The 24,413-nt window shown below is 39.7% G+C and overlaps 1 protein-coding gene across 9 annotated transcripts in view; it reads left to right on the top strand.

Moving 5' to 3' along the window:
• Positions 1 to 24,413, top strand: part of UTRN (utrophin) — a 431,410-nt gene that overhangs the window by 382,220 nt on the left and 24,777 nt on the right. For all 9 annotated transcript variants that reach the window (XM_078383278.1, XM_072995753.2, XM_078383279.1 and 6 more), the window contains 5 exons: positions 6,362 to 6,473; positions 14,930 to 15,066; positions 16,612 to 16,650; positions 16,984 to 17,049; positions 18,932 to 18,997. In XM_078383278.1, coding sequence (XP_078239404.1) covers positions 6,362 to 6,473; positions 14,930 to 15,066; positions 16,612 to 16,650; positions 16,984 to 17,049; positions 18,932 to 18,997 — 420 coding nt within the window. The remainder of the gene's footprint in view (positions 1 to 6,361; positions 6,474 to 14,929; positions 15,067 to 16,611; positions 16,651 to 16,983; positions 17,050 to 18,931; positions 18,998 to 24,413) is intronic.

Genomic DNA, 24,413 nt, shown 5'->3' with positions numbered 1-24,413 from the left:
AAATAGGCCTAGTGCATGATTTCATTATGACACAAAAAAGCCTTACTAGGCTGCTGTAACAAACACATAGTGGTGAAAAGAGAAGATGATACCTGGTCTTACATCTTTGGGATCCTTACTTTCAGTATTAGATGATAAATAATTTTACATAAAAATGAAGAATTACAACTTCCACAGGGACAAAAAAAATCCTATTTCTTGTCCAATTAATTTTGTGAAACAAAATTCTGATACAAACATTCATGCATGTTAAGAATCTGCATGGAGAGCCTGTACATGAACAGGAACTTTTGCTCTGCAGACACATAAAGTCATGGCCAAAAATATTGGCACCCTTGCAATTCTGTCAGAAAATGCAATCCTTCCCTCAGAAAATGGTTGCAGTTGCAGATGTTTCGGTACTCACATGTTCATTTCTTTGGTTTGCGTTGGAACAACACCAAAAAACAGAAGAAAAGTCAGTCCCACACAGAAACCCAATACACTCTCACACAGAAACCCAAAAATGCACTGGGCAAAATTATTGGCACCCTTAAATTCATATTTGGTCGCACCCCCTTTGGAAAAAAATAACTGAAATCAATCGCTTCCTGTAACCATGAATGAGTTTCTTATACCTCTCTACTGGAATTTTGAACCACTCTTCTTTTGCAAACTGCTCCAGGGCCTTCAGATTTGAAGGATGCCTTCTCCCAATTGCTGTTTTGAGATCTCTCTACAGTTCTATGGGATTCAGTTCTGGACTCATTGCTGGCCATTTCAGAACTCTCCAGCGCTTTGTTCGTAAGCATTTCTGAGTGCTTTTTGAAGTGTGTTTTGGTTCTGCTGGAACCTGCTGGAAGACCCATGACCTCTGGGTCATGGGTCTTCCTGCTGGAAGACCCATCCTGCTGGAAGACCCATGACCTCTGGTGGAGATGCAGTTTTCGGACACTGGCCACTACGTTGTGCCCCAAAATTCTGCGGTAGTCATCAGATTTCATGATACAATTCACACAGTCAAGGTATCCACTGCTAGAAGCAGCAAAGCAACCCCAAAACATATTTGAACCTCCACCAGGTTTGACTGTAGGGACTGTGTTCTTTTCTTGGAATGCCTCATTTCTTTTTCTGTAAACAGTGCCATGATGTCCTTGACCAAAAAGCTCTACTTTTTGGTCAAGTAGTTTGGTCAAATACTTTTAGCCGCTTAGAGTGGTCGCAATGACCAGATAGGCTGGATATAAATAAAATAAACTTAAATAAATAAATAAATAAATAAATAAATAAATAAATAAATAAATAAATAAATAAATAAATACTTTTATCTCATCTGTCCCAGAAGGATTCTGGGACATCCTGCCAGGAGGATTGTCAGATACTCCTGTCTTGCTTTTTTATGCCTTTGTGTCAGCAGTGGTGTCCTTCTGGGTCTCCTACCATAGCGTTCCTTTTCATTCAGATGGCAACAGATAGTGTGAGGTGACACTGTTGTATCCTGTGTCTGCAGATCAGCCTAAATTTGTTTGGAAGTTAATCTGGGTTCTGTAGCCACCATTCAAACAACCCTTCATTGTACTTTTTCAGGAATTTTGCTCTTCCGTCCACATCCAGGGAGGTTAGCTACAGTGCCATGAGCTGTAAACCTCTTGATGATATTGCGCACAGTGGACACAGGAACATTAAGATCTCTGGAGATGGGCTTGTAGCCTTGAGATTGTCGATGTTTTTCCATAATTTTTTCTCTCAGATCCACAGACAACTCTTTACACTTTATTCTTTTTTCCTTGCTCAGTGTCACACACAACACGAAGGTTTAGTCAACTTTTCTCCATCTTAACTGGTTGCAAGTGTGATTACTGTATTGCCCACACCTCTTACTTGTGACAGGTATGTCTAAATACAAATTAAAGGAGCATCACATGCTTGAAAAACAATTATTTCTTCCAATTTAGACAGGGTGCCAATAATTTTGGCCAGTGCATTTTTGGATTTGTTTGTGGGATTGTATCAGATTTGACTTTCCTTTTCTATTTTTTATGTTGTTCCAAAGCAAACCAGTGAAATGAACACGTGAGTACCAAAACATTTGCAACTGCAACGATTTTCTGAGGGGAGGGTTGCATTTTCTGACAGAATTGCAAGGGTGCAAATATTTTTGGCCATGACTGTGGCTCTACATATGGGGATCATAATGAAGAAGCAGTATCATCATCACTGTAATACCCTCATGATAATCACCATCACCATTTTCTTGTACCCTCTATCATTAGAGTATGCCACTAGCTAATGAACAAAAAGCCTGAAGAAAGTTATATCTAAGCTTTCCCTGTTTTCTGATTTAGATTTCTGAAGCAGTCAAGGTTAGAATTCATTTAATGCCATTTTAATGCTGAAAGAATGTATAGTATCTATGTTTAGCATATTACAAAACCATCACTATCTGAAAACTTGCACAGGTATTTTCAGACTTACCAATCCTATGTGAAATAAATGCAAGATCCCAGCTCTAGAATTTATTTGCAGTTTTTCAGAAGACAGCAGCATATATTTATTTCTGTAACAAATTCCCAGACATTCCAAATGCTGGCAGACAAATTGCTACCTAGACCTAAGTGACTGCTGTAGTCAGTTCTATCCAGTGCTAGTACACTGTTCAGCTAGATTTAATGTGGTGTCTGCTGTTTTTTTTTTCCTGATGCATGAATATATGTTTATAATTTAGGGGATTACACTGAGAGATGCTGAACCAGCTGTCTGAGCATTTTACACAAAGCCCTGTTTCCATTACCTTCACTGTTATATTACATTGGTCATATAATTCACCTTTATGAGTGCATATAGTAAAATCCAATATACTGTACATCCCTACAAAAATAGTCACATTCCTACTCTTTCTTGCTCTGAAGTCTGTATATTTTCTCTTCCTTGCCCTCAGAGGCCACAATTAGTTCATTAGTGACCTCCAAAAGGACCTGTTATTAACAGGCCTGCTCAGCTCTTGCAAATAAAGCCTGTGGGTTCTTTATTAGGTTATTCCATCTCATGTTTGGTTCTGCTCTTTTCCTGCTTTTCCTGCTGCTTTCAACTTTTCATAGCATGCATTCGTGAAGGCTTTCACGGCCGGGATCTAATGGTTGTTGTGGGTTTTTTGGGCTCTTTGGCCGTGTTCAGAACATGGCCAAAAAGCCCAAAAAACCCACAACAACCATTTTCCTATCATTCTTGTCTTTTCCACTGAATCTTATCTTCTTGTATTGTACCTAAAGTAAGATAGCATGAGTTTAATTATTTTTGCTTCTCATTGTGGATGAGGATCCACAGGGAGGCTTATGGACTGAATAGAGTGGAAAAATATGGCTGCTGCTCCAGACATGAGTTGTCTATGAACATGCATAACTGGAGAAGATTGAGTCGCTATCTTGAGCCAAAGTGCTAAAAAGCTGACACAGTGGTTGGTATAGTGACCATACTGGAGGAAGGAATGACCAAGCATGGAGTTGCCTGAGAACACAAAAATATGCACAATATCTAAGTTTTATTCAGCATCTAGTGCTGTTGCTGAAGTCAGGTAACATGAAGATACTTAAAATGACATTCTAGAGGCATTCACAAATAATGTTTCAGCCATCTTTTGTTGAGCAAGCCTGAGTCAGTCTTGAAGAAAAAACAAAGAAAATGTTTCCTGGTCTGTCTTTTGCACACCTTCTCTGCCAAGACTCATCTGAAATCTGGAATACCTTTGGATATTGTCAACTACATCTTGATGTAAATAGCTTTTTTTCCTTCCTTGCTCATAATAAGCACATCCATTATTTTCTTGCATTTTCAGAAACTTTTCTAGGACTTCAGTGAGATATTCTTCTAAATTCTCATTAGGATTCCTTTTCAATAATGTTTCAGAACAGTATGAAGAATTGACAGAACTGAAGAGACACAGGCCCAAGAAAAATTCACTGTTTATCTTTCTACTCTTCTGGGTCATAGAATAATGGAGTTGGATGGGGCCCAGGTCCATTATTTGTCAAAACACAGTTACTAGTCCTTCACTCTTTGAAGGCTTATTTATTTTACCCTCTATAAGTATGGTAAGACAGGATAGGTTGCTGTGCATATATTCCCGGTGTTAGTAAAGAAGAACCCATTAGGTTTTCCCTGTACTCTCATTACATTTCCTACTTGCAAGTCTGTTTTGAAGCTAGGTGAATCATTTAGCCTGCAGACAGCTTTTAATTTTGTTGCTGCTTCACACATTTGTAGCTTGACAAGTGGCTGGGCTAGGGCACTAAAACTGGGCAGAAATAAAGATGGATCCTGAGAGGATCCATTACAAAAAAAATAACCACACAGCAAATGCAAAGTGAAATTTGTAACTCTAAACCCATAGCTTCAAATTAAAGTTTATTGCCCAGCCTGAAGTAAGTCCTAGGTAGGGTATAGACATGGGCACAAATCTAAAAATGAATCAGGACGTTCAATAAATATCCCTTATTTGTCAGATATTCGTTGCTTTGTATTCTTGGGGTCCAGAGACCCCAACAAATGCGAAGCAACGAATATACTGTAACCCTTTAGATTCATCCCTTCATTCCCTGCTTATGCCCTTGCGGATCAGCTGTTTCTCAAGGGCATAAGCAAAGAGGGATTTTTCCTTCTAGTGGCTTGATAAAGCCTGCCAGAAGGGAAACCCACCCCTGGGACTCGGGGGTGGCTTGGGTTGATCTTTCCCCATCTTTCTATGCCCAGCAGGGGCATAGAGAGAGGGGGAAAGGGACCAAAGCAATCACCCAACGCCACTGCCTTTGCAAAGGCAGCAGGGGTGGATGATGGCTTGGGTCGGCCTTTCCCCCTCGTGCTATGCCGGCGGGAACATAGAGAGGGGAAAGAGTGAGGGTGGAAAAGAGACCAAAGTGATCACCTGGCTCCATTCCCTTTGCAAAGGCAGCAGGGGTGGGTGACAGCTTGGGTCAGGCTTTCCCCTCTTGCTATGCCCAGAGGGGAAAGGGGGGGAGAGGCCAAAGTCATTGCCCGGCTCCATTGCCTTTGCAAAGGCAGTGGGGGTGAGTGACCGCTTGGGTCGGGCTTCACCCTCTTGCTATACCCGGCGGGGGCATAGAGAGAGGGGGAAAGATACCAAAGTGATCGCCAAGCTCTGCTGCCTTTGCATAGCAAGAGGGGGAAAGCTTGACCCAAACCATCCCCCATCCCTGGGCTCTTCCCCAATGAATTGATTCATTGGAGAATATTCATACATTTGTATTTGTTGATTTGTTAACCTTGATGAATCACAAATCACAACAAATTGTGATTTTTTAAAGAAAATTCATCCCTATCTCTAGTAGGGTGTGATCTTATGGGGAAATAGATCACCAGAGCGGTCTGGTGCAGTCTGTGTCCCAAAGTCATGCGAGGTGCAGGGAAAAGCACTCAGGTCCAAACCCAATATATACCCAAGCTGGATTTTTTGGATCCGGCTATAAGTTTACTTCTTTTTGCATCTAGGCTGGAGTGATTGCCTGGCAGATTGAAGAATCACTTTATGGGAGATCACTCTCATTAAAGCAGCCATTTTTGGCATGATCAGGCATGGACCGGTACAGTCATCTTTTAGCACCCTTAGTTTCCCAAACTAGATCTGAATGCCAGTTTCTATAATTGGTGGCTTGCACAGCATCTAGTTTTTGCTGGCCAATAAATAATCAAACATTTGCTCTTTACCAGTGAGCACTTTCACTGGAGTTCCTTGACAGTGATCCAGATCACCTTCAATTCAGTTTGCTGTTTCAAATGCTAAAACTAGATGTGGACCTTTTGAAAAATGGCCAGAATTCTGTTTGTCTTTGCATAATGTAAAGTCCCACCTGTACAAATTTGCTGGGCATTATGCTCAGGCAATGAGGATAACCCAATTCAGTTGCCAATCAATTGTGCAGTTCCTGTAACAACCAAGTGTGTACTGTGATTGTACTTTGTTTCTTCAGCCATGAACTCTTTGTAATTCTTACGACTGAAATTTGATGTTGGATAAATAAATAGAAAGTCTCTCTTCCTATTCTTTTGGGCTCCTTTACATATTACTAGTATCAGGTATGTCGCAAAACCTGATTCAGTAATGTTATCATAAATTCAGTGTAATACAATTATAGGCAAACAAAGTGGATTGGATTCAAATAAATGTGTTTGTAACTGCACTGTCGAAAGCGAACTTCTCCACCCCTCTTCTCTGTGTTAAGATCCCTCTGAGGTGGACAAGATCCTGCTAAATGTCATCAAGACCCTACAAAATTTTACATCAAGCTACAAGGTCTATGAAGACTGGCTACAATGTTTCTAAGGCTTTTTCAGAGAGAAGGTCACTTATTTTTCCCCTCTGTATTTCCAGGTATCGGAGCCTGAAACATTTCAACTATGATGTCTGCCAGAGCTGTTTCTTTTCTGGTCGTACAGCAAAGGGTCATAAGTTACATTATCCAATGGTGGAGTATTGCATACCAGTGAGTACTTATGACCTGACATTTTCTATTGTTTTTTAAAAACTTATTCCTCATAATGTTCTCTATTTTGTTCACTGATATATAATCTATAAAAATCACTGCTGTTTATTTGCAATAATCCATTGGAAATGAAATATTAATTGTATTAATTGTATTTATAAAACTTTTCATTTTTTCATGAAACTTATTTTGAAAGAAAGTTAAATGTAGAGGGAACAGAAATAATGACAACAACACTATAAAATTACAAGAAGCATAGTTTTAATTCTTAATCTATCATAGAGCCGCCCAGAGACCTTTGGGTAGAGTGGGCGGCATATAAATTAAATAAATAAATAAAAAAAATAAATAATAAATGTGTTGGTGTGACAGACAGTTGATACTTCAATTACATATCATACATAAGGAGTGTTGTGCACGTGTGTGTGTGTGTGTGATTGTTTGGTGGGGGAATAAAAACACCTGTACATACAGTACTTGTAAATGATCAAAGGTATGAAATACTACTTCCACAAAGGACATGAGTGGGAACCTTGGTGACATGATATTTTGTTAATATCTTGTCATGTTTTGATTCCTTTGTAAAACTGTTCATTAAGTTTATATATGATTGTGTCCACCCTAATTTTAACACTCTACTAGTGTTTGCTTTGGGGATTTCCCATTATGAGCTACAAATTCATTTGGAATTGTATGTAGCCTTTCCACTAAAAAAAACACACTCAAGGCAGGTAACAATAAAATGCAAACAAAATTAACAGTCTTCTAATTAAGAGATTAACATTCATCCGTTTAAAACATATCTATTTTGTAGACATTGAGTAAAAACAATAAAAACAAATTGTTTTAAAAAATAGCAGAACCCACGAATTGTAAAATCTGCTTTAGCAGCACATCCACTCAGTTGCCAAAAGCGCCTCTGAATAAAATCATTCTTGTCTGCTGGTTAAAGACAATACAGATGGAACTAGCCTGGATTTCATTATCAAGGGCTTTCAAAGCCTGGAAGCAGCAGCCATCAAAAAGAGCATCTCTCATTTTTCCCAAATGTGTCTCAAAAATAGCATTCTGTTCAACAAAGGATGAAAATGGGCTTTGGCTTAAGGGCCTAAGCTGCAGTTCCAAGGCTTCCTTCGGGCATATCCCTGGGGTTTGTACATTATCATGGAGACTAGGGTCTTTAGCTTTTAGACTGAAAAGCAGCTACATAGCCACATCACAGACAGCATATGAAATTCTCCTCTTGTGTGGAATTAAGGATATTGTTTGAAAAATGTAAAATGCAGATGTCTGTTAAGTAGCAATATATATCCTTGCTTTCCCCATTCTCCTATTGTGCCTAGTGTAATAGGTTCATCCATGTCAGTTCCCTGAAAACTGATTCTAAAGTGTTAGACTGAAGTCCTAATTAAGTGTTTAATAGAAGAAATCACATTCAATATAGTGGTGCCTTCTCCCGAGGAGGTATGCACAACGTTACATCATACTTAGAGCTCAAACACAATAAGCTTTGGAATAAGACTGAGAGGACAGTAAATTCAGTGATGAAAGCTTAGCAGCACTTTTAGTGATGAAAATGTAATTACCCAACCAGTTGATGAAGGGGGCAGTATTGTCATAGGGAGCAGACATAATTATGAGAGATTATTGGAGATTTATAGATAATTAGAGGATGTGTGTCTCGATTACATGTGCCTCTGTTTTAGAAACAGAACCCAGCATCAAAATGATCTTAGACCCCTGCAAAAAGCCTTTCTATCTTTCACGATAGGATTATGCATTCTTTCTTAGTTCTAAATCCCAAACACCAATTTATGTAAAATCCACAAAGATGTACTTCTTTCTCTGGGCAGGCTTATTATACCAGGCTGGTAGTGATACATTTGACCTATTGTCTCAGTGTGTAGGGTTTTCTTGGCAGCACTTCCTGGAGATCTCAAGCCAGGAACTTCACAACTTCTGTCAATAAGTTGAATCCAATTTCAGGATGTTCATAAAATATGTGTTCTGATTACATTAGATATGTTATACTGTATACCAACATCTGTAGGAGGATTCCTTATAAGATAAACCTGAAAAGTTTTAGTACCATTCCATTGTGTTTTAATCAGACCACATCTGAACCACGGTGTCCAATTCTGAGTATTACAGCTTAATAAGGTTATCAAGCTGGAACACATCCAGAAGAGAATCAAGATAGCAAAAGGTCTGGAAATAAAGCCCCATGGTGAACATTTGGAAGAGTTTAAGAAGAGAAGACAATTATGTGATAACTCTCTTCAGTATTTGAAGGGTTGTCATATGGAAGAAGGAGCAAGCTTACTTTTGGTGGCTCCATGGAATAATACCCAAACTAATGAAGTCAAAGCTGCCTAGATAGTTCAGTGGTTTGGATATCTGGCTAAGGAGCCAGACATTGGGAGTTTGATTTCCTGCTGTGCCTCTTGTAAGTAGAGCAGCCTTGGACAAGCTGCACAGCCCCAAGGCGCCCCCAGAAGGTAATGGTAGACCACTTCTGTATATTCTCTATCATCCAGAACGCCCTGGGAAGGGTCACCATAAGTCAGAATTGACTTAATGGTACATTATTATTATTATTATTATTATTATTATTATTATTATTATTATTATTATTATTATTATTATTATTATTATTATTATTATTATTATTATTATTATTATTATTATTATTATTATTATTATTATTAAAGAACTCAAAGAAGAAGAAGGAAAATTTCATCTAAACATTATGAACTTCCTGAACTAAAACATATGTTATAGTGGAATAGTCTGCTTTGGAAGGTGGTAGACTTAATGTTCATTGCAGGTTTTAAGACGTAACGTGGGACATTGTAGCTGTGATTTTCTTGCATTGGTTGGGGGCTGCATTTAATGACCCCTGGAATCCCTTCCAACTTTGTTATTCTACAGTATCTCAGCACCGTAAACACCACATTTTATCCTCATTTTCTTCTTTCATTGGGTGAAATGGGATCAACATCTGTTATCACACTTAATAGATATTTCATAGACAAATGAAGACCATTGCAGCATGTCCATGTAAAATCTGCCAACATCACAACAATGTGATGATTCTGCTCCTGCCACCCCACCCCATCCATCTCTAGCTCTAAAACAGAAGACAATGCTCTAATTTGGCACAACAGCTTGGAAGAATTAGAAAAGCTAAACAGGTGAATTAATAACAGGACTGACAACATCAATTCAGAGACATGTTCAAGTTCTAACTGCATCAATTATTTGGACAGCTTCATGAGAAAGCTTACAAGTACATCATTATTCAAGAAAGGTTCAGATTGTGATCCAAACAGCTAATATTAGTTACAACTCGCTGAATTTTCATTTTCTAAGCTTTGGGCAATTGTTCAAAGATCAAGTATTTTTTAAAAAATTCTTAATCAAAGCTGGATATTCAAACTTTATATATGATTGATATTTTTAAAATGAAAGGTCAGCAACCTTTATAAGAATTTAGGTTGCCATAGGGTATTTTGTATACTTTGGTTCAACTATCAATCTAAATGGAAACTGCAGCCTAGAAATCAGAAGAAAACTGCCTTGGAATGGCAACAATAAGGGAATTAGAAAAAAATCAAGTTTAAGGATGTTTCACTGGACATCAAGACCAAGATCATCCACACTCTTGTATTCCTGATCACCATGTACAGGTGAGAAAGGTGGACAGTAAAGAAAGCTGACAGGAAACAACATTGAGTAGAAAAAGAAAGAAAAGACTGAAGAGAGCTTTGGGAATACCCTGGGCTGCCAGAACGATGATCAAGTGTGTCCTAGATCAAATCAAAGCTAAACTAGCTCTGGAAGTAAAAATGTTGAAACTGAGGCTGTCCTCCTTTTGGCACATAATGAGAAGGCAAGATTCTCTGGAAAAGACAATAATGCTGGGAAAGGTGAAAGGCAGCAGGGAAAGAGGAAGACCAAATACGAGATGGATTGACTCCATAAAGGTAACACAGGCTTGAGTTTGCAGGAGCTGAGCTGAGCTGTTGAGGATAAGACCTTTTGGAGATTGCTCATTCATAGGGTCCTCATGAGTTGGAAGCAACTTGATTGCACACCCCAGCAGCACCACCACCAACAACAACAACAAGAATAGGGTAATTCAGCCTATAACAATTATTGTTTCTTTTTTGATCTAAATAATTTGGATTCTATAGAAACTAAATGGCGGTGGAAGCCAGAGTTTAACAAGGAAATTGTATTTAAGTGTGTGTCTACAAACGTGTCTGATAACTATAGGAACATTGTGTTAACAGCAAAATACTTCTTAAAAGTGTTGAACTGTGCTGCAAGACACCTGACTTGCACAGCTTGCATGGTTTGTCATTCACCTATATAGGGGGTAGGCCATTTATCATCTGCCAGATGTTGGACTGCTGGCTAGGATTGATAGGAGTTGCAGCCAAACAGCATCTGGAGGTCTGCAAGTCCACCCCTACCTCTGCTATAAGTGAATGAGCATAGAACAATTGCAAGCACTTGTTTAAAAGTCTGTTTACTGCTCAGGTTTCAGAACAGTGGGAAAGCCTTGCTTAAATACATTTTTACAGATATTCAACTCTTCAGTTGTTCCAACACAGTGGAGCTCAGCAAACATGACTGAACTTCCTGGCAGGGATGCATTAAAAAGCCCTCTTCTAGTTTCGAGCCTATAAGGGAAATTATGGAATCGAAAAAAGGTCGGCTTCAGCAGTTTTCAGTGTATGGCTAGAAACAAATGGAGCAATAAGTCAAGCAAAGTGAAATGGATTTTGTCCACACAGCACCTTAAAAACCAATAAACCAATCTCAAAACTTTCCTGAATTATTTGGAGCCCACACAAGGACAAGTGCCAACTTCAGAGGAATAGATTCAATGCAGGTGTTTCATAAATAGCTGTGCAATCGCACATGTAATGGAACTTCTTCAGGAGTTAGAAGCCAAACACAGTCAACAACCAAGATATCTTTTGATTTCCAATATGTATCACATCAATGGTTAAAGTATTCTTATTTCCTCTTGTGTCCTTTCTGCATCACCATGGATTTGTTTTTTTCTAATGCAAAATCCTTTGCAGTCTGACTTAGTGGGTTTCTGCAACAGGGATAAGGAATGTGTGTCCCTCCAGATTTTGGACTGTACCTCTACCATTCCTTCCACTATCTATGTTGGCTAGGATGAGTGGGAACCTCTGTCCACCAGCGTCTGGAAGGCTGCACATTTCTGAACACTGCTGCACAAGTTCAGTACATAGAAACACCAGCTCTGTCAAGTTCAAGGGCAGGAACTTCTTTCAGTTCCAGGGCTGAAGTGGAATTTCAAGAGATGTTCTCAGGGGACACATTCCATTGATGTCAGTACCAAAGGCAAAAGGATGGAATACAAAATGGCAACATATGAAAATTTCAATGTTTGTATTGTCAGTAAGTAAGCTACATGAGAGATACGTATGTCTATCTTTGGGGAAATGTCAATTTTTTTATTTTTTATTTTAAAGATGACTGCAGCAGAGAACTGGAAGCCCACCTTCCACTTCTCATTGTACCTTGTGCCTGGGTCATCTCAGCTTCCTACTGAAACCCAGAGCTTCTGCCCTCAGAGATGAAGCATACAGTATATCTCATTAAGAGAAAAAGACTTTCCAAAAGTCCCAGAACCTTTGACATGGGCTTCAGCAAGAAAGCCACATACCACTGGTGAGGGGAGTCACATGAGGGGGCAGATCAGATGTAGGGTGCAAGCAAAGTAGGGTATCTATTGGAGATGAAAAGCACTTATCCATAGTTGAGAGTGTTGTGGAGTTGAAGCAGTATGGGATATGTGGTCAGAGAAATGTAAGATGGAGTCGGACAGGTTCTGTGTGAAGATGATTTGAGAGACATTGGAATGTGTTTTTCTAAGTGCCATGAGAGTGTTTTTGTGAAGACCGGCACAGTGTGGTTCGAGATAAAGCTGAAGGCCGAACAAAGGAGCCTGTGGAAGACTCAACATTCCAAGCTAATTGGAGAAGATATAAAACACCTGGACTTCCATGGGAATTGAGAAAGAAGGAAGGTGTTAGAGCCCCATGAGACTAATTGGTTAACAGCCATGAAGAGTCAAGAGGAAGGGAAGAGTTAGAGAATGTAGAAAATGGACAATGGGTTATGTGAACGAAGTTCTGTTCTGGAGTTCTATTCCATGATGATGTGAGAGAAAAAGAACTTGATGGTCTGAGTATGTGGCTTGAAGGAGAAAGAATGCAAGTGGAGAGAAGGAAGGAGGTGGGGTTAGCCCACCTTGGCCCATCTTAGTAGTGTTTATCATTTCAATGGGGATTAGTAATTTAATTTAACTGTAATGATCTTTGAATATGTTATTTATGCTAAAGCTTGAGTAATATAAACTGATTCTATGAAACTCTATTTTTCTAATGAAAAATAATTATAAAAATTCTTACAAAAGGACTGGTCTCTTAGACAACAGGGTTTGACTAAATCCAGGAGGTGGAGACGGCCACAAACTAGCTGTCTTTAAGAGTCCTACCTAACTGAGCTGTTGTGAGTTCTAAGGAGTCACAAAGCCCATGTGTCTGTACTTGCAAAGTACTGGGTAAAAGTAAAATGTTCTTTTAAGGTCAAACTTGTTCAAGGGGCTTGCGCTACACACTGCTGACATTTTGGGAATTACCTGAGTGCAAAGGTCAAACTCTCTGACTGAGTGCTAAGTGCTCCTTAGGGAGGCTTGGGCATTACCGTGAAGGCTGGCAGAGAGGGGATAAATGGGTGAGAGGCAGTAGCAGAAAAGGTCCCATTCTCAGCAGCTCAGGAGGACAAAACACAGAGGAACATAAGGAGTGGGAAGATGCTCTGAAGTGGCTTCCTTTGGAACCCAAGAAGAAAACCCTCCATGTGGTGGTGAACTGGCACATGATGCCTTGGTGCTACAATTACAAGACCAGCAGCCAGCACCCTCACTGGATTACCCCACTGCAACATAGAGGCACTGCTGGCATTGCAAGCAGCACCAGCTGGCCCCCAAGGTGTGAGGTCCTAAGCCAATGGACACAGGTAGGGCTCCTTACACTCATCGGAGAAGGTGAAGGGAACCATCATGGACATAGTTGGACTGAGAGGGACAGGCCAAAGACCCGAGTCATCCTCTTAGTTTTATCTCCACTTTGAAACTCACTGTCATTGAGCATATTTATCTGGACTCTTGGGTCCCTTGGACACCCCCTCCCCATGATACTCTTAACAACCTTGTCTAAAACTGGGTGAAGAGGGCTCCTTGTTTCAGAGGAGTTACAGCCTAGGCTTCCCTAAAGCAACTTTCCCACTTTTGTATAAAAAATATTTTTAAAATTTTTGATGATGGGGGAGTTCTGATAGCTCCAGAGATGGCAAAAATGCCTTTGGTACCATTGCCACCTGTGATTTGGGTGAAAACCTTCCCATCCAAATGTCATTTTAAGATAAGCATAAGAAGGAAGGAAGAGGAGTGACCTTGGAACTGCCCATCAACAATAGCTATACCAGTCTCACAGAGTACCCAGAGGTTACTTGGATACAGTTTTGCAGTTTATTGTCCTATACTATATTTCTTTTGAAATTACTGTATAATATTTGTTTTTCTAAATCTGCACATCACCTAATACAAATCTGTCTCCATCCTCTGTTGCTTGTCCTTTTGAATAATGTGTTTGTTGGGGGCGGGGGCGCAAGGTGATATGTAATTGGCTGTTGTAACGTTCATGCCACTGTCAGGAAGGCTGCCAACCCAGTCAAAGGGCCAGAAGCCAGCCACAGCCATGTACTTCAGCAGGCATCAAATGTGCCTTTGTGTTACTCATCCCATGGGCATATCCTGTACACATTGCTGCATTTCTTCAAGAGGACAATAGACGAGGGTTATATAATCCTCAGATAGAGAATCAGATGAATTGCTCCAGGAATATGATCGATGTGTTACTATATTTGTTTCTGTGGGGCTTGGCAAGCAGTTTAGCTTGAAATCCTAGTCTAAAATCAAGCAGCAGGAGGCTTTTAAACTAAAATCCTGTTTACCCAAAATAAAGGACTTGGAGGGATTAAAATACTCCTTAATATTTGTAATTAAATTATCTTTCCCTTTGAACGGAATTTGACAGTGTTTAGGCTTTTGCCAGTACTTTTGTTACAAATCACTTTATTAAATTGGAAAGTGTATTAAAATTGCTGTATAATGTAAAAACTGTTGGGCTTTTATGTCAAATTGCAGAGGAAGAAAGTGCTTTTAGACTGGTGTTCTTGTGTCCTTACTGTTTTACATTCCTGCTTTAAAAGTTCATTGTCATCATCTTTAACTATTGTCATTTGTATTTTGCAACTAGCTTCATTTGACAGTGCAGTTATAAATATTCCATGCCAGTAGAATTGTAAATATTTAATTGGTGTTCACTGTGGTTTTTTCCCCCCAGACAACATCAGGAGAAGATGTACGAGATTTCACCAAAGTGTTGAAAAACAAGTTCCGATCCAAGAAATACTTTGCTAAACACCCGCGGCTAGGTTACCTACCTGTGCAAACAGTCCTAGAAGGTGACAATTTGGAGACGTAAGTCTTGAAAACGTACAAGTTATTTCCTTCACTGAGGTTTTTTTTTAAATTACAAATACATTTTTTATTGTGAAAGATGCAGGGAGGATACCTTGCTCTGTAAATATTAGTATCTTTGTTCAGGGTGAAAAGGAAGTGATACTAGTGTTTATTAAAACTGGATTAATAAAAAAATGTATGAGAAAAATAAGCTATGGCTGATGAAGAAACCATGGTAGATAATGTTGTTTTTTTAAGGACAGGATGCATCTAAATCTGAGCATTTTGGGTTGCCATTCAGAATGGTTAAAGTGGCTTGGGTATGCTTTAAAACTCTGTTCCCATTCACTGAGACAATGAAGACATATTTATTTCTTTGAGTTTGAAACAAGATTAAAGAAAATCAGTGGAACAGGAGAATACATGGCTACAGCCTGGAATAATTTCATCAAATGTTTTCTTCTGGTGGTCTCCCTAAACCAGTGGTGGGCAACTGTGGTCTTCCATATATATTAAGCTCCTATCTTCCAGGTATGAGGTCTTATGGGAATTGAAGTCCAAGAACATCTGGAGGGCCACAGTTGCCCACATTTGCTCTAAATTGTACCCCAATGATGTCTGCTATTCAACTCTATCATGAAGGCTGCAGTCCTTATCCTCATTTACGTCTGAGTAGCTTCACTGAAGGGGCTTGCTTTTGAGCAGATAGATATAGAAAGGCTCTGGAAATGATTACATTACTGCAGAAATTACTTCTGTATAATATTCACATATCCTGAACACCAGAGCTTGGAAATAATGAATTCTGAGCAGCCTGTGAAAAAGTAGTTGGTGTTTTTTTTACAGTAACAATCACAATATTCTGTTTTTCATAGAAGGAATGAGATCCCCAGGAATTCCATTTGCCTGCATTGAGATTAAGGGATCCCCATGTTACTCATTGCAGGTTGCTCCCCATGTGTCTCTGCTCAGAACTGGCTTCTGTTTCTCTCCTTCCTTCCATTTTCTGTCTTGAAACTCAAACTGCTTTTTCTCCTTTCCTTTTTTCTCCCTTGAAACCCAAACTATATTTTCCTCATGCAGTTCTTCCAACAAAGCAAATCGATTAGGGACAGGAATGACAGCAGTCCGCAGAGAACACTAGATCTATACCACTGAAGTGTTCAGAGGAGGGGATTCTATTCGATAGAACTGTGTGTTGTAGCTCTAAGATGTTCTGAGCTCTGCTAGATGTCCTGCCATTCAGATTTTCTTTCAACAATATGCACGCAAAATAGGATGATATACCTACATTCTGGAATCAAACCAAACTTTTCTCAGATAGGCATGTAATATAATAATAATAATTTTAAAATGTGGTTCTAAGGCAGTTGTGTTTGCTTTTCAAAGGGTTGTCTCCTGCCTCTAGTATGTTGCACTACAGTTTCAGTTATGGCTGTTTTCCTTTGTCTCAGATATTACTAAAGCAACATACTTAAGAGGATCCATGGCTGAACAGCATGCTTGTTAACTGCTTGCATTTTTCTTCTCTCTCTCCATGTCTTTCTCTCTTTTTTTTCCTAGACCCATCACACTTATCAGTATGTGGCCAGAACAATATGAGTGAGTATCTATAATTCTTTTTTCCTAGAAGGTTGTTGAGTTCAGTCCACCATGTATTCATTCTGCATGTGCCTATTAAAGTAGTGTTCATTGTTTTCACAAAACTCTGCTTCCTTTTATTTTAGTGAGATAGATACTGGAGAAATTCCCAGTCAATTTCCCCTAAGTAAATTAACAGGTGTCTTAATAGAGCCCGTTTGTTAATATATACAGAAATATGTCAACCTGTTTCAATAATCTGTTTCTTTAATACTATAATATTATAAACCTTTCTTTTTTCTAAGCATTAGCAATTGGTGTCAGTTTCTTTTTCTTTCTTACTTTTTTTGCTAGTCCCTCACAGTCACCTCAGCTGTTTCATGATGACACACATTCCAGGATAGAGCAATATGCCAACAGGTAAGATTTTTTAATAAAAACATTACTGTAGATATTGCTTTGCAGAACATACTGCACGGATTACATGTTGACATACTATACTGTCCAGGAATAAGTCAATTTATGAATGCTTATAGGAGGTTGTCAAATATTCCTACTAAGGTGATAGTAAGGCAACATATATGCAGAGGTATTGTCCTCACAGATTAACTGTGGAATAGCTAATATTTTTGGATGGCTCTGGCATGTTCTGCATGCATATAACTTTACTTATTTAATTGAAAGACTTTTATTCCTCTTTTGAACTAGTGCATCCATAAAGTGGCTGACCAAAAACAAACAAAACAATCACAGTGAAAAAGTTTAACTTTGTAAAAAAACTGAGCAGTTTAGCAGAAGTACTAATAGTTATCACAGATCTATAATTTAACATGAAAACAAATTTACTGTAATCTGCCTTGAGCACTACCTCATAGTGAAAATACAGGGTGTAACTATAATAAATAATAATAAATAGTGGCTAAAACCCTGTTTCATAATGTAGTAGATCACATAAGATCATTAAACCAATGCATACTTGGTGAGTCAACTCCTTTATAAGTTCCACTGATTTAAATGGGCCTACTTTAATTGCAACTTACTATCTTAAAGTAATTTGCAGTTAGGGTAGCCCATTTGAATTAAGGGAATTTACAGAGGAGTTGACTCACCAAATGCCCATTGATTCAATGGTCCTACTCTGGTGAAGCTTGCTATGGTAAGCAACAGGATTTTGGTAAATAAGAGAGACAATAATAAGTGAAGGACTCTCCAGGAAGGACAGCAATCCTTCCATTACGGAAGAATGACTTCCATAATGGTATTACCCCATTGAGAAGGCCTTCTGCTGCATCCCTATTCTCTGTATCTTCAAGGAATGGAGGAGATGAAGCAGGTCTTCTGTACAGATATGTAGATAAAGGAAAATACAGTCCAAACCATCACTTTGATTTATCAGTTCACAACATAACTCTATACAGTGGTGCCTCGCTTAACGAGCGCCTCGCTGAGCGATGAAATCGCTTAACGAGGGGCTGTGGGCCATCGCTGGAGCATTCGCTCAGCGATGGCCCCTATGGTGTTTTTTCGCTTTGCGATATTCGCTAAGCGATTCGCTTAGCGAATATCGCATAACGAAGCGGGGGAGAACAGCTGATCGGCGGTTCCAAAATGGCCGCCGGAAGGTCCGTGCCGCATTTTCGCGCCCTGCCCTCACTTACTGAGGGCACGAAAATGGCAGCGCTATGGAGGAACATCGCTTAACGGTGAGTTTTAAAGCCATAGGAACGCATTGAACGAAGTTCAATGCGTTTCTATGGCTTTTTAAATTCCGTTTAGCGATGTTTCGCTATAGCGAAGGTTAATCCGGAACAGATTAACTTCGCTATGCGAGGCACCACTGTATATACTTCTCACAAAGAAACTTACAACCTGACACAAAGAGCCACCGTTTTCATATTACCCCGATTCAGGGGGTAGCAAAGGGGAAGAGCCAAAGCTTTATTCTTCATTTTAGTGGCATCTTTGTATGAGAGAAACCGGCTGCACCACACATTAAAAGAAGAAAACAGGAATCCTTATGTGAAATGTTTGACAGAAAGAGAACAGAAATAAATAGTGAAGGAGCAACAAAAAATGATTACAGTGATACGTTAGCAGATAAAATGGAAACACTGACATGCTGGTGTATCAAGGAAAACAGCCAGATTGTTCAGGAGGACAAGCAACATAAAGTCCATTAAAAATTGGTGTTTTCGCCATTGTATTAACTGCCTAAAAATACTGAAGTGGCCTAAAATTACCAGTGACTTAAGTGAAATTTGGTTTGTTTGTTTTCTTTTTTGAATTTCTGTTTCTCTTTTAGGCTGGCCCAAATGGAACGGACCAATGGTTCCTTGTTCACAGATGGCAGCTCTACCACAGGAAGTGTGTAAGTAGATAATCAGGCATAATTGCTTGGGAAATGTCAACACATGTTATTACAATTATCTTATAAATTATTTATATCAGTATATATATCAAGCACCGTATTTAAACATGTTATTTAAGGGGCAACATTTTATTTTTTATTAAACAAATGGAAACGTTTTGAATACCTAAGAAATATAATATCAGTGAAGCTGTAGTTTGGGAATGTTCAGGAAACTAAAAGCGGCTATATCTAAATCTTGTTTTCTGGCATAAACAAACCCATAGGTTTAGGTCTATTCCCCACCAATATATAAAGAACCATTATGTCATTTGGAGAAGGGGGACACACACACCAAGCCAGTGCAAACATACATGTGTACCCCTGAGAATTGCAACAGAGTAGACTTCGGTCTAGATGGGCAGGAGATATATTGAATAAATAGATTAGGCATCCTTCAGTCTCAAGAGATTATGATATTGTGCTCTGTATGGAGGACTTGGAACAGGATCTAGTGTGGCTGAGAAGGCCAATTTGAGAGTGACAATCCCTTCCACACCGAAGACAGATCCAATCTGTACCCCGTCTAGCTCCCTGATTTTGCTACTTTCGTGACTGCCTCTTTGCCTTGGCCTGCTGGACAAGGGTCTCTTCAAATTGGGAGAGGCCGTGATACACCGCCTGCCTCCAGGCTGAATGCTCAGATGTCAAGGTTTCCCATCTGTTGAGATCCATTTCCAAGGCCTTCAGATCCCGCTTGCAGATATCCTTGTATCGCAGCTGTGGTCTCCCTCTGGGGCGCTTTCCCTGCACTAATTCTCCATACAGGAGATCTTTTGGAATCTGATCATCATCCATACTCACCACATGTCTAAGCCAACATAGATGTCGCTGTTTCAGTAATGTATACATGCTCAAAAATTCCAGCTCATTCTAGGACTACTTTATTTGGAATTTTGTCCTGCCAGGTGATACCAAAAATTTATCGGAGACAATGCATATGGAATGTATCCAGCTTCCTCTCCTGGCGTGCACAAAGGGTCCAGGACTCACTGCAGTACAGGAGTGTGCTCAGGACACAGGCTCTATAGACCTGGATCTTGGTATATGTCGTCAGCTTCTTATTGAGCCATACTCTCTTTGTGAGTCTAGAGAACATGGTAGCTGGTTTGCCAATGTGTTTATCCAGCTTATCATCTATAGAGAGAGTGTCAGAGATTGTTGAGCCGGGCTATGTTCTTGCGCCGACCCTGTTTGGGATCTTTTTTGCTGTCATGCTGAAGCACGCCTTTGGAAATGCAACAGAAGGTGTCAGTCTCCAGACTAGATCAGATGAATAAATAAACAAATAAACAGGGGATCTTTACTTACCAGTAGAAAACTGACTGAAACTTGTGCTTACATTATGCCTAAATGTGGCAGTCAATATCCAAGGAAACAATGAGAAGAAGGGTCTCAGATATATAGCATGTATAGAAATGTTGATTAAGAGTTCCAGTATAGTTGAAGTCAAATCACAGTTCGTTCGTTCGTTTGTTCGTTCGTTCATTCATTCATTCATTCATTCATTCATTCATTCATTCATTCATTCATTCATTCGATCGATCCATCATTTCATGCATTTTTATACTGCAGTGCACTCATCGTCTAGTCGTTTAGTCATGTCCAGTTCTTCGTGACCCCGTGGACCAGAGCATGCCAGGCCCTCCTATCTTCCACTGCCTCCCGGAGTTGTGTCAAATTCATTCTGGTAGCTTTGATAACATTGTCCAACCATCTCATCCTCTGTTTTCCCCTTCTCCTCTTGCCTTCATACTTTCCCAACATCAAGGCCTTTTCCAAGGAGTCTTCTCTTCTCATGAGATGGCCAAAGTACTGGAGCCTCAGCTTCAGGATCTGTCCTTCCAGTGAGCACTCAGGTTTGATTTCCTTCAAAATGGATAGGTTTGTTCTCTTTGCAGTCCAGGGGACTCTCAAGAGCCTCCTCCAGCACCACAGTTCAAAGGCATCAATTCTTTGGCGGTCAGTTTTCTTTATGGTCCAGCTCTCATTTCCATATATCACTACAGGAAAAACTATAGCTTTGACTATTCGGACTTTTGTTGGCATTGTGATGTCTTTTTAAGATGCTGTCATGGTTTGTCATCGCTTTCCTCCCAAGAAGCAGGCGTCTTTTAATTTTGTGGCTGCTGTCTCCATCTACAGTGATCATGGAGCCCAAGAAAGTAAAATCTCTCATTGCCTCCATATCTTCCCCTTCTATTTGCCAGGAGGTGATGGGACCAGTGGCCATGTTCTTAGTTTTTTTGATGTTGAGCTTCAGACCATTTTTTGCACTCTCCTCTTTCACCGTCATTACAAGGTTCTTTAATTCCTCCTCTCTTTCTGCCATCAGAGCCTTCCAAGGCTCCCCCCCACACACACAGGGCCAGCGGGGGTGAAATCATGACCTTCCAGGACCCTTCTGAGGCTTGGAAAGCCTCAGAAAGGTCCTGGAAGCTGGCAATTTCACCCCCGCTGGCCCCGTGGGGTGGGGGAGCCTCAGAAGGGTCCTGGAAGGCACTCTCGGACCCTTCCGAGGCTCCCCCCACCCCCGCGGGCCCAGTGGACTGAAATTGCCAGAATATTTTTTTTCCTGTTTTCCTCCCCTAAAAATGAAGTGCATCTTATGCAGAGGGGCGTCTTATGGACTGAAAAATACGGTAACGACTAATCAACAGCAGCAGCAACAAAAAATAACACAGGTAAAATTTCCTTAACATTGGACTGAAGATATTAAATTAGCTTAAATATATTGCTGATATTCTGTCCCATTAAGTAAAAAAGTAGCATATTGAAGTTATGACTAATTTCTAAGCTGTATATAGTGTAAGTGATAGGTTTCATTTAGTTGGGGAGACTTATTTAACAAAAAAGGGGGTGGGGCGGACAGTGTCTTCTGATGCAACCTTTCTTTCCTCACAAAAACACTCTTTAGAAGAGGGGACTGCATAATTTTGGCCATTGTTGAGACCTAGCTATATAAGCATTTCTAAACAATCATATCTCATTTTTATTGTATCTTTTCTTCCAATCTGCATGCAGTTACAGGCTAGGCACCAGTTATAGTACAATATTGTGATTTGTGAATGTAATAAACTTGAGATGTGACGGTGACACAACTGTGATTTTCTGATGCTGACTTGTTTACAAGCATACAGTTCTAGAGATAAGCAGCCTGACAGATTTGTTTTTCATTTGCTTTTGAAGACTTCGTATGGAAATATTTGAATCTCCTTGGATATGGTAATGCTAAGAAAAAAGAGAAGTCTTAGATCCTGTTGACTGACCAATGAAATCTGTATGTTTGAACATAACAACCCTAGGCCATTTTCCAGCATTGGTGATTGTTTTTATAAGCCTCCTGAGCAAAGTCCAATTGGAAACAATTTTGACAGACCTCAGAAGATAATTGCCATGTTAGAAATGGGATCCTGCATTTATGTATCAACTGCAAAATCTTTTTCAGTGTGTAATATAGAATGCTAAGTGACAAACAAATCAATTCCTACCTTTGGCTTTCTCTCCTGACCTTTTCCCCAATGAATTTGATACACACAATGTCCTAAAAGATTATATTTGAATTGCAATGAACTAATATCTGAATCATGAAAAAACACCAGCTGTGAACAGGCATGCAATTTTGAACGAATTGCTTTAATCACTATTTGAGCCTTAATAGGTGGTGAAGATATCATTTGAAATTATTTCTGGCACATAATTTTTATTTAAAAATATCATCCTGATTGGCTACAGTCTTGTATATTTTTTCGTACCTTCCCTTTCTCAAATCTCCCTCTCCCATCCTTTGTCAGTGTTAAATTGTTAATCATAATATGGCATTTACCATCACATTCATTATAGTTAATTCTAATCCTGATCTCTTTTTAACTAAGTTACCTTCAGACTCTCACTATTAAAACTAGACCTATATAACAGTAGACCGTGGTTATGGTTGGCAATGAAAGAAAGCAGAATTTGTGTGAAAGAGACAAACTTCTGGGATAAATGCCTGCTCCTGAGTTCTTAAACAGGGTTAACACTATGGATGGGGAAAATGCTCAATAAATTCTGCATCCCCATGAATTTAAGCTGTTTTGAGACAAGACACCTCAGTGACAAATTTCAAAGCTGTAAGAAATTCTTTGGCTCCATCAGAGCATTGAGATGATGAGTTTTTCTCTTTTTGCCAGGTCTCTCCCTAATTTACAGCAAAAGAGAGAGAAAACCTCATCATCTCAATGCTCTAATGGAGCCAAAGAATTACAGCTTTGAAATTCTGCTTTCTTGCTGATACACACATAGCAAGCACAGAAGAACTGGTTGTTGAGAAAGAGGCAATCAGCCCGTCCCTGCTGGAAATTCTAAAAATATAAGTGAACACAGTTTGGCCCCTCCACTTCAACCTCCCTGCCAAGAGAATACAGTGGTGCCTCAACTTACGAACTTAATTGGTTCCAGAACATGGGCATAAGTCGAAATGATCGTAAGTCGAAGCACCATTTCCCATTGAAATGCATTGAAATGCAATTAATCCATTCCGGACGAAGGAAAAAACCACACAAACACATACAAAAATCACTGTAAGACTCATTGGAAATGTGATTAATCCCTTCCAGTTGAGGGGTGGGGGAAGAGAAAAGCAGTCAAGCGTGCAAGACCCATCAGAAATGCACAGAAAACAAATGGAGCAGATCAGAAATACACAGATAACAAAGGGGGCAAGTCGGAAATGCACAGAGAATAAAGGGACCAGGATGGAAATGCACAGAGAACAAAGGGAGCAGTTCAGAAATGCACAGGAAAGGAGCAGTTCAGAAATGCAGAGAGAACAAAGGAAAAAGCAAGGGAAGCATTCAAGACCTATTGGAAATGGGGAAAAAAACCAAAAAGCAACCAACCCCCCAAGACCTATTGGAAATGGGGGGAAAATACTCCAAAAAGCAACCAAAACCAATTGTAAATGGGGGGATAAAAAAAAACAAACCCGCCAAGACCCATTGGAAATGGGGGGAACAAAAAAGCCCAAACCCCCCAAAGACCCTTCACAGCACAGAAACATAACCCCCCAGCCCAAAACCATGCTGCAAAAACGCCCAGAACAGATTTAAAGAAGCAGGAAACAGCACCTTACCTTTCCAGGCACTCCGAAGCCTCCGCCAATCACACACTCTCTAACTTCTGGTGCAAAAGAGTTAAAGAAGCAGCCTTGACACCACCTATAGTTAGAAAATTGAATTTCCTGCCTTTTTCCTCTGCCTTTTTCTGTTCATAATTGGAAGCTCTGGGTGCAAGTCAAAGCAAAATTTTGCGGCCGGAGCTGGTCGTAACACGAAATGGTCGTAAATAGGGACGTTCGTAAGTTGAGGCACCACTGTAGGTTTGTGTCCTGCAGCCT

Source organism: Pogona vitticeps, chromosome 1, assembly GCF_051106095.1.
Source record: "Pogona vitticeps strain Pit_001003342236 chromosome 1, PviZW2.1, whole genome shotgun sequence".
In the NCBI taxonomy this organism is placed as follows: domain Eukaryota; kingdom Metazoa; phylum Chordata; class Lepidosauria; order Squamata; family Agamidae; genus Pogona; species Pogona vitticeps.
The sequence above is the reverse complement of the archived record's forward strand: the minus strand, read 5'-3'. Positions and strand labels throughout refer to the sequence as shown.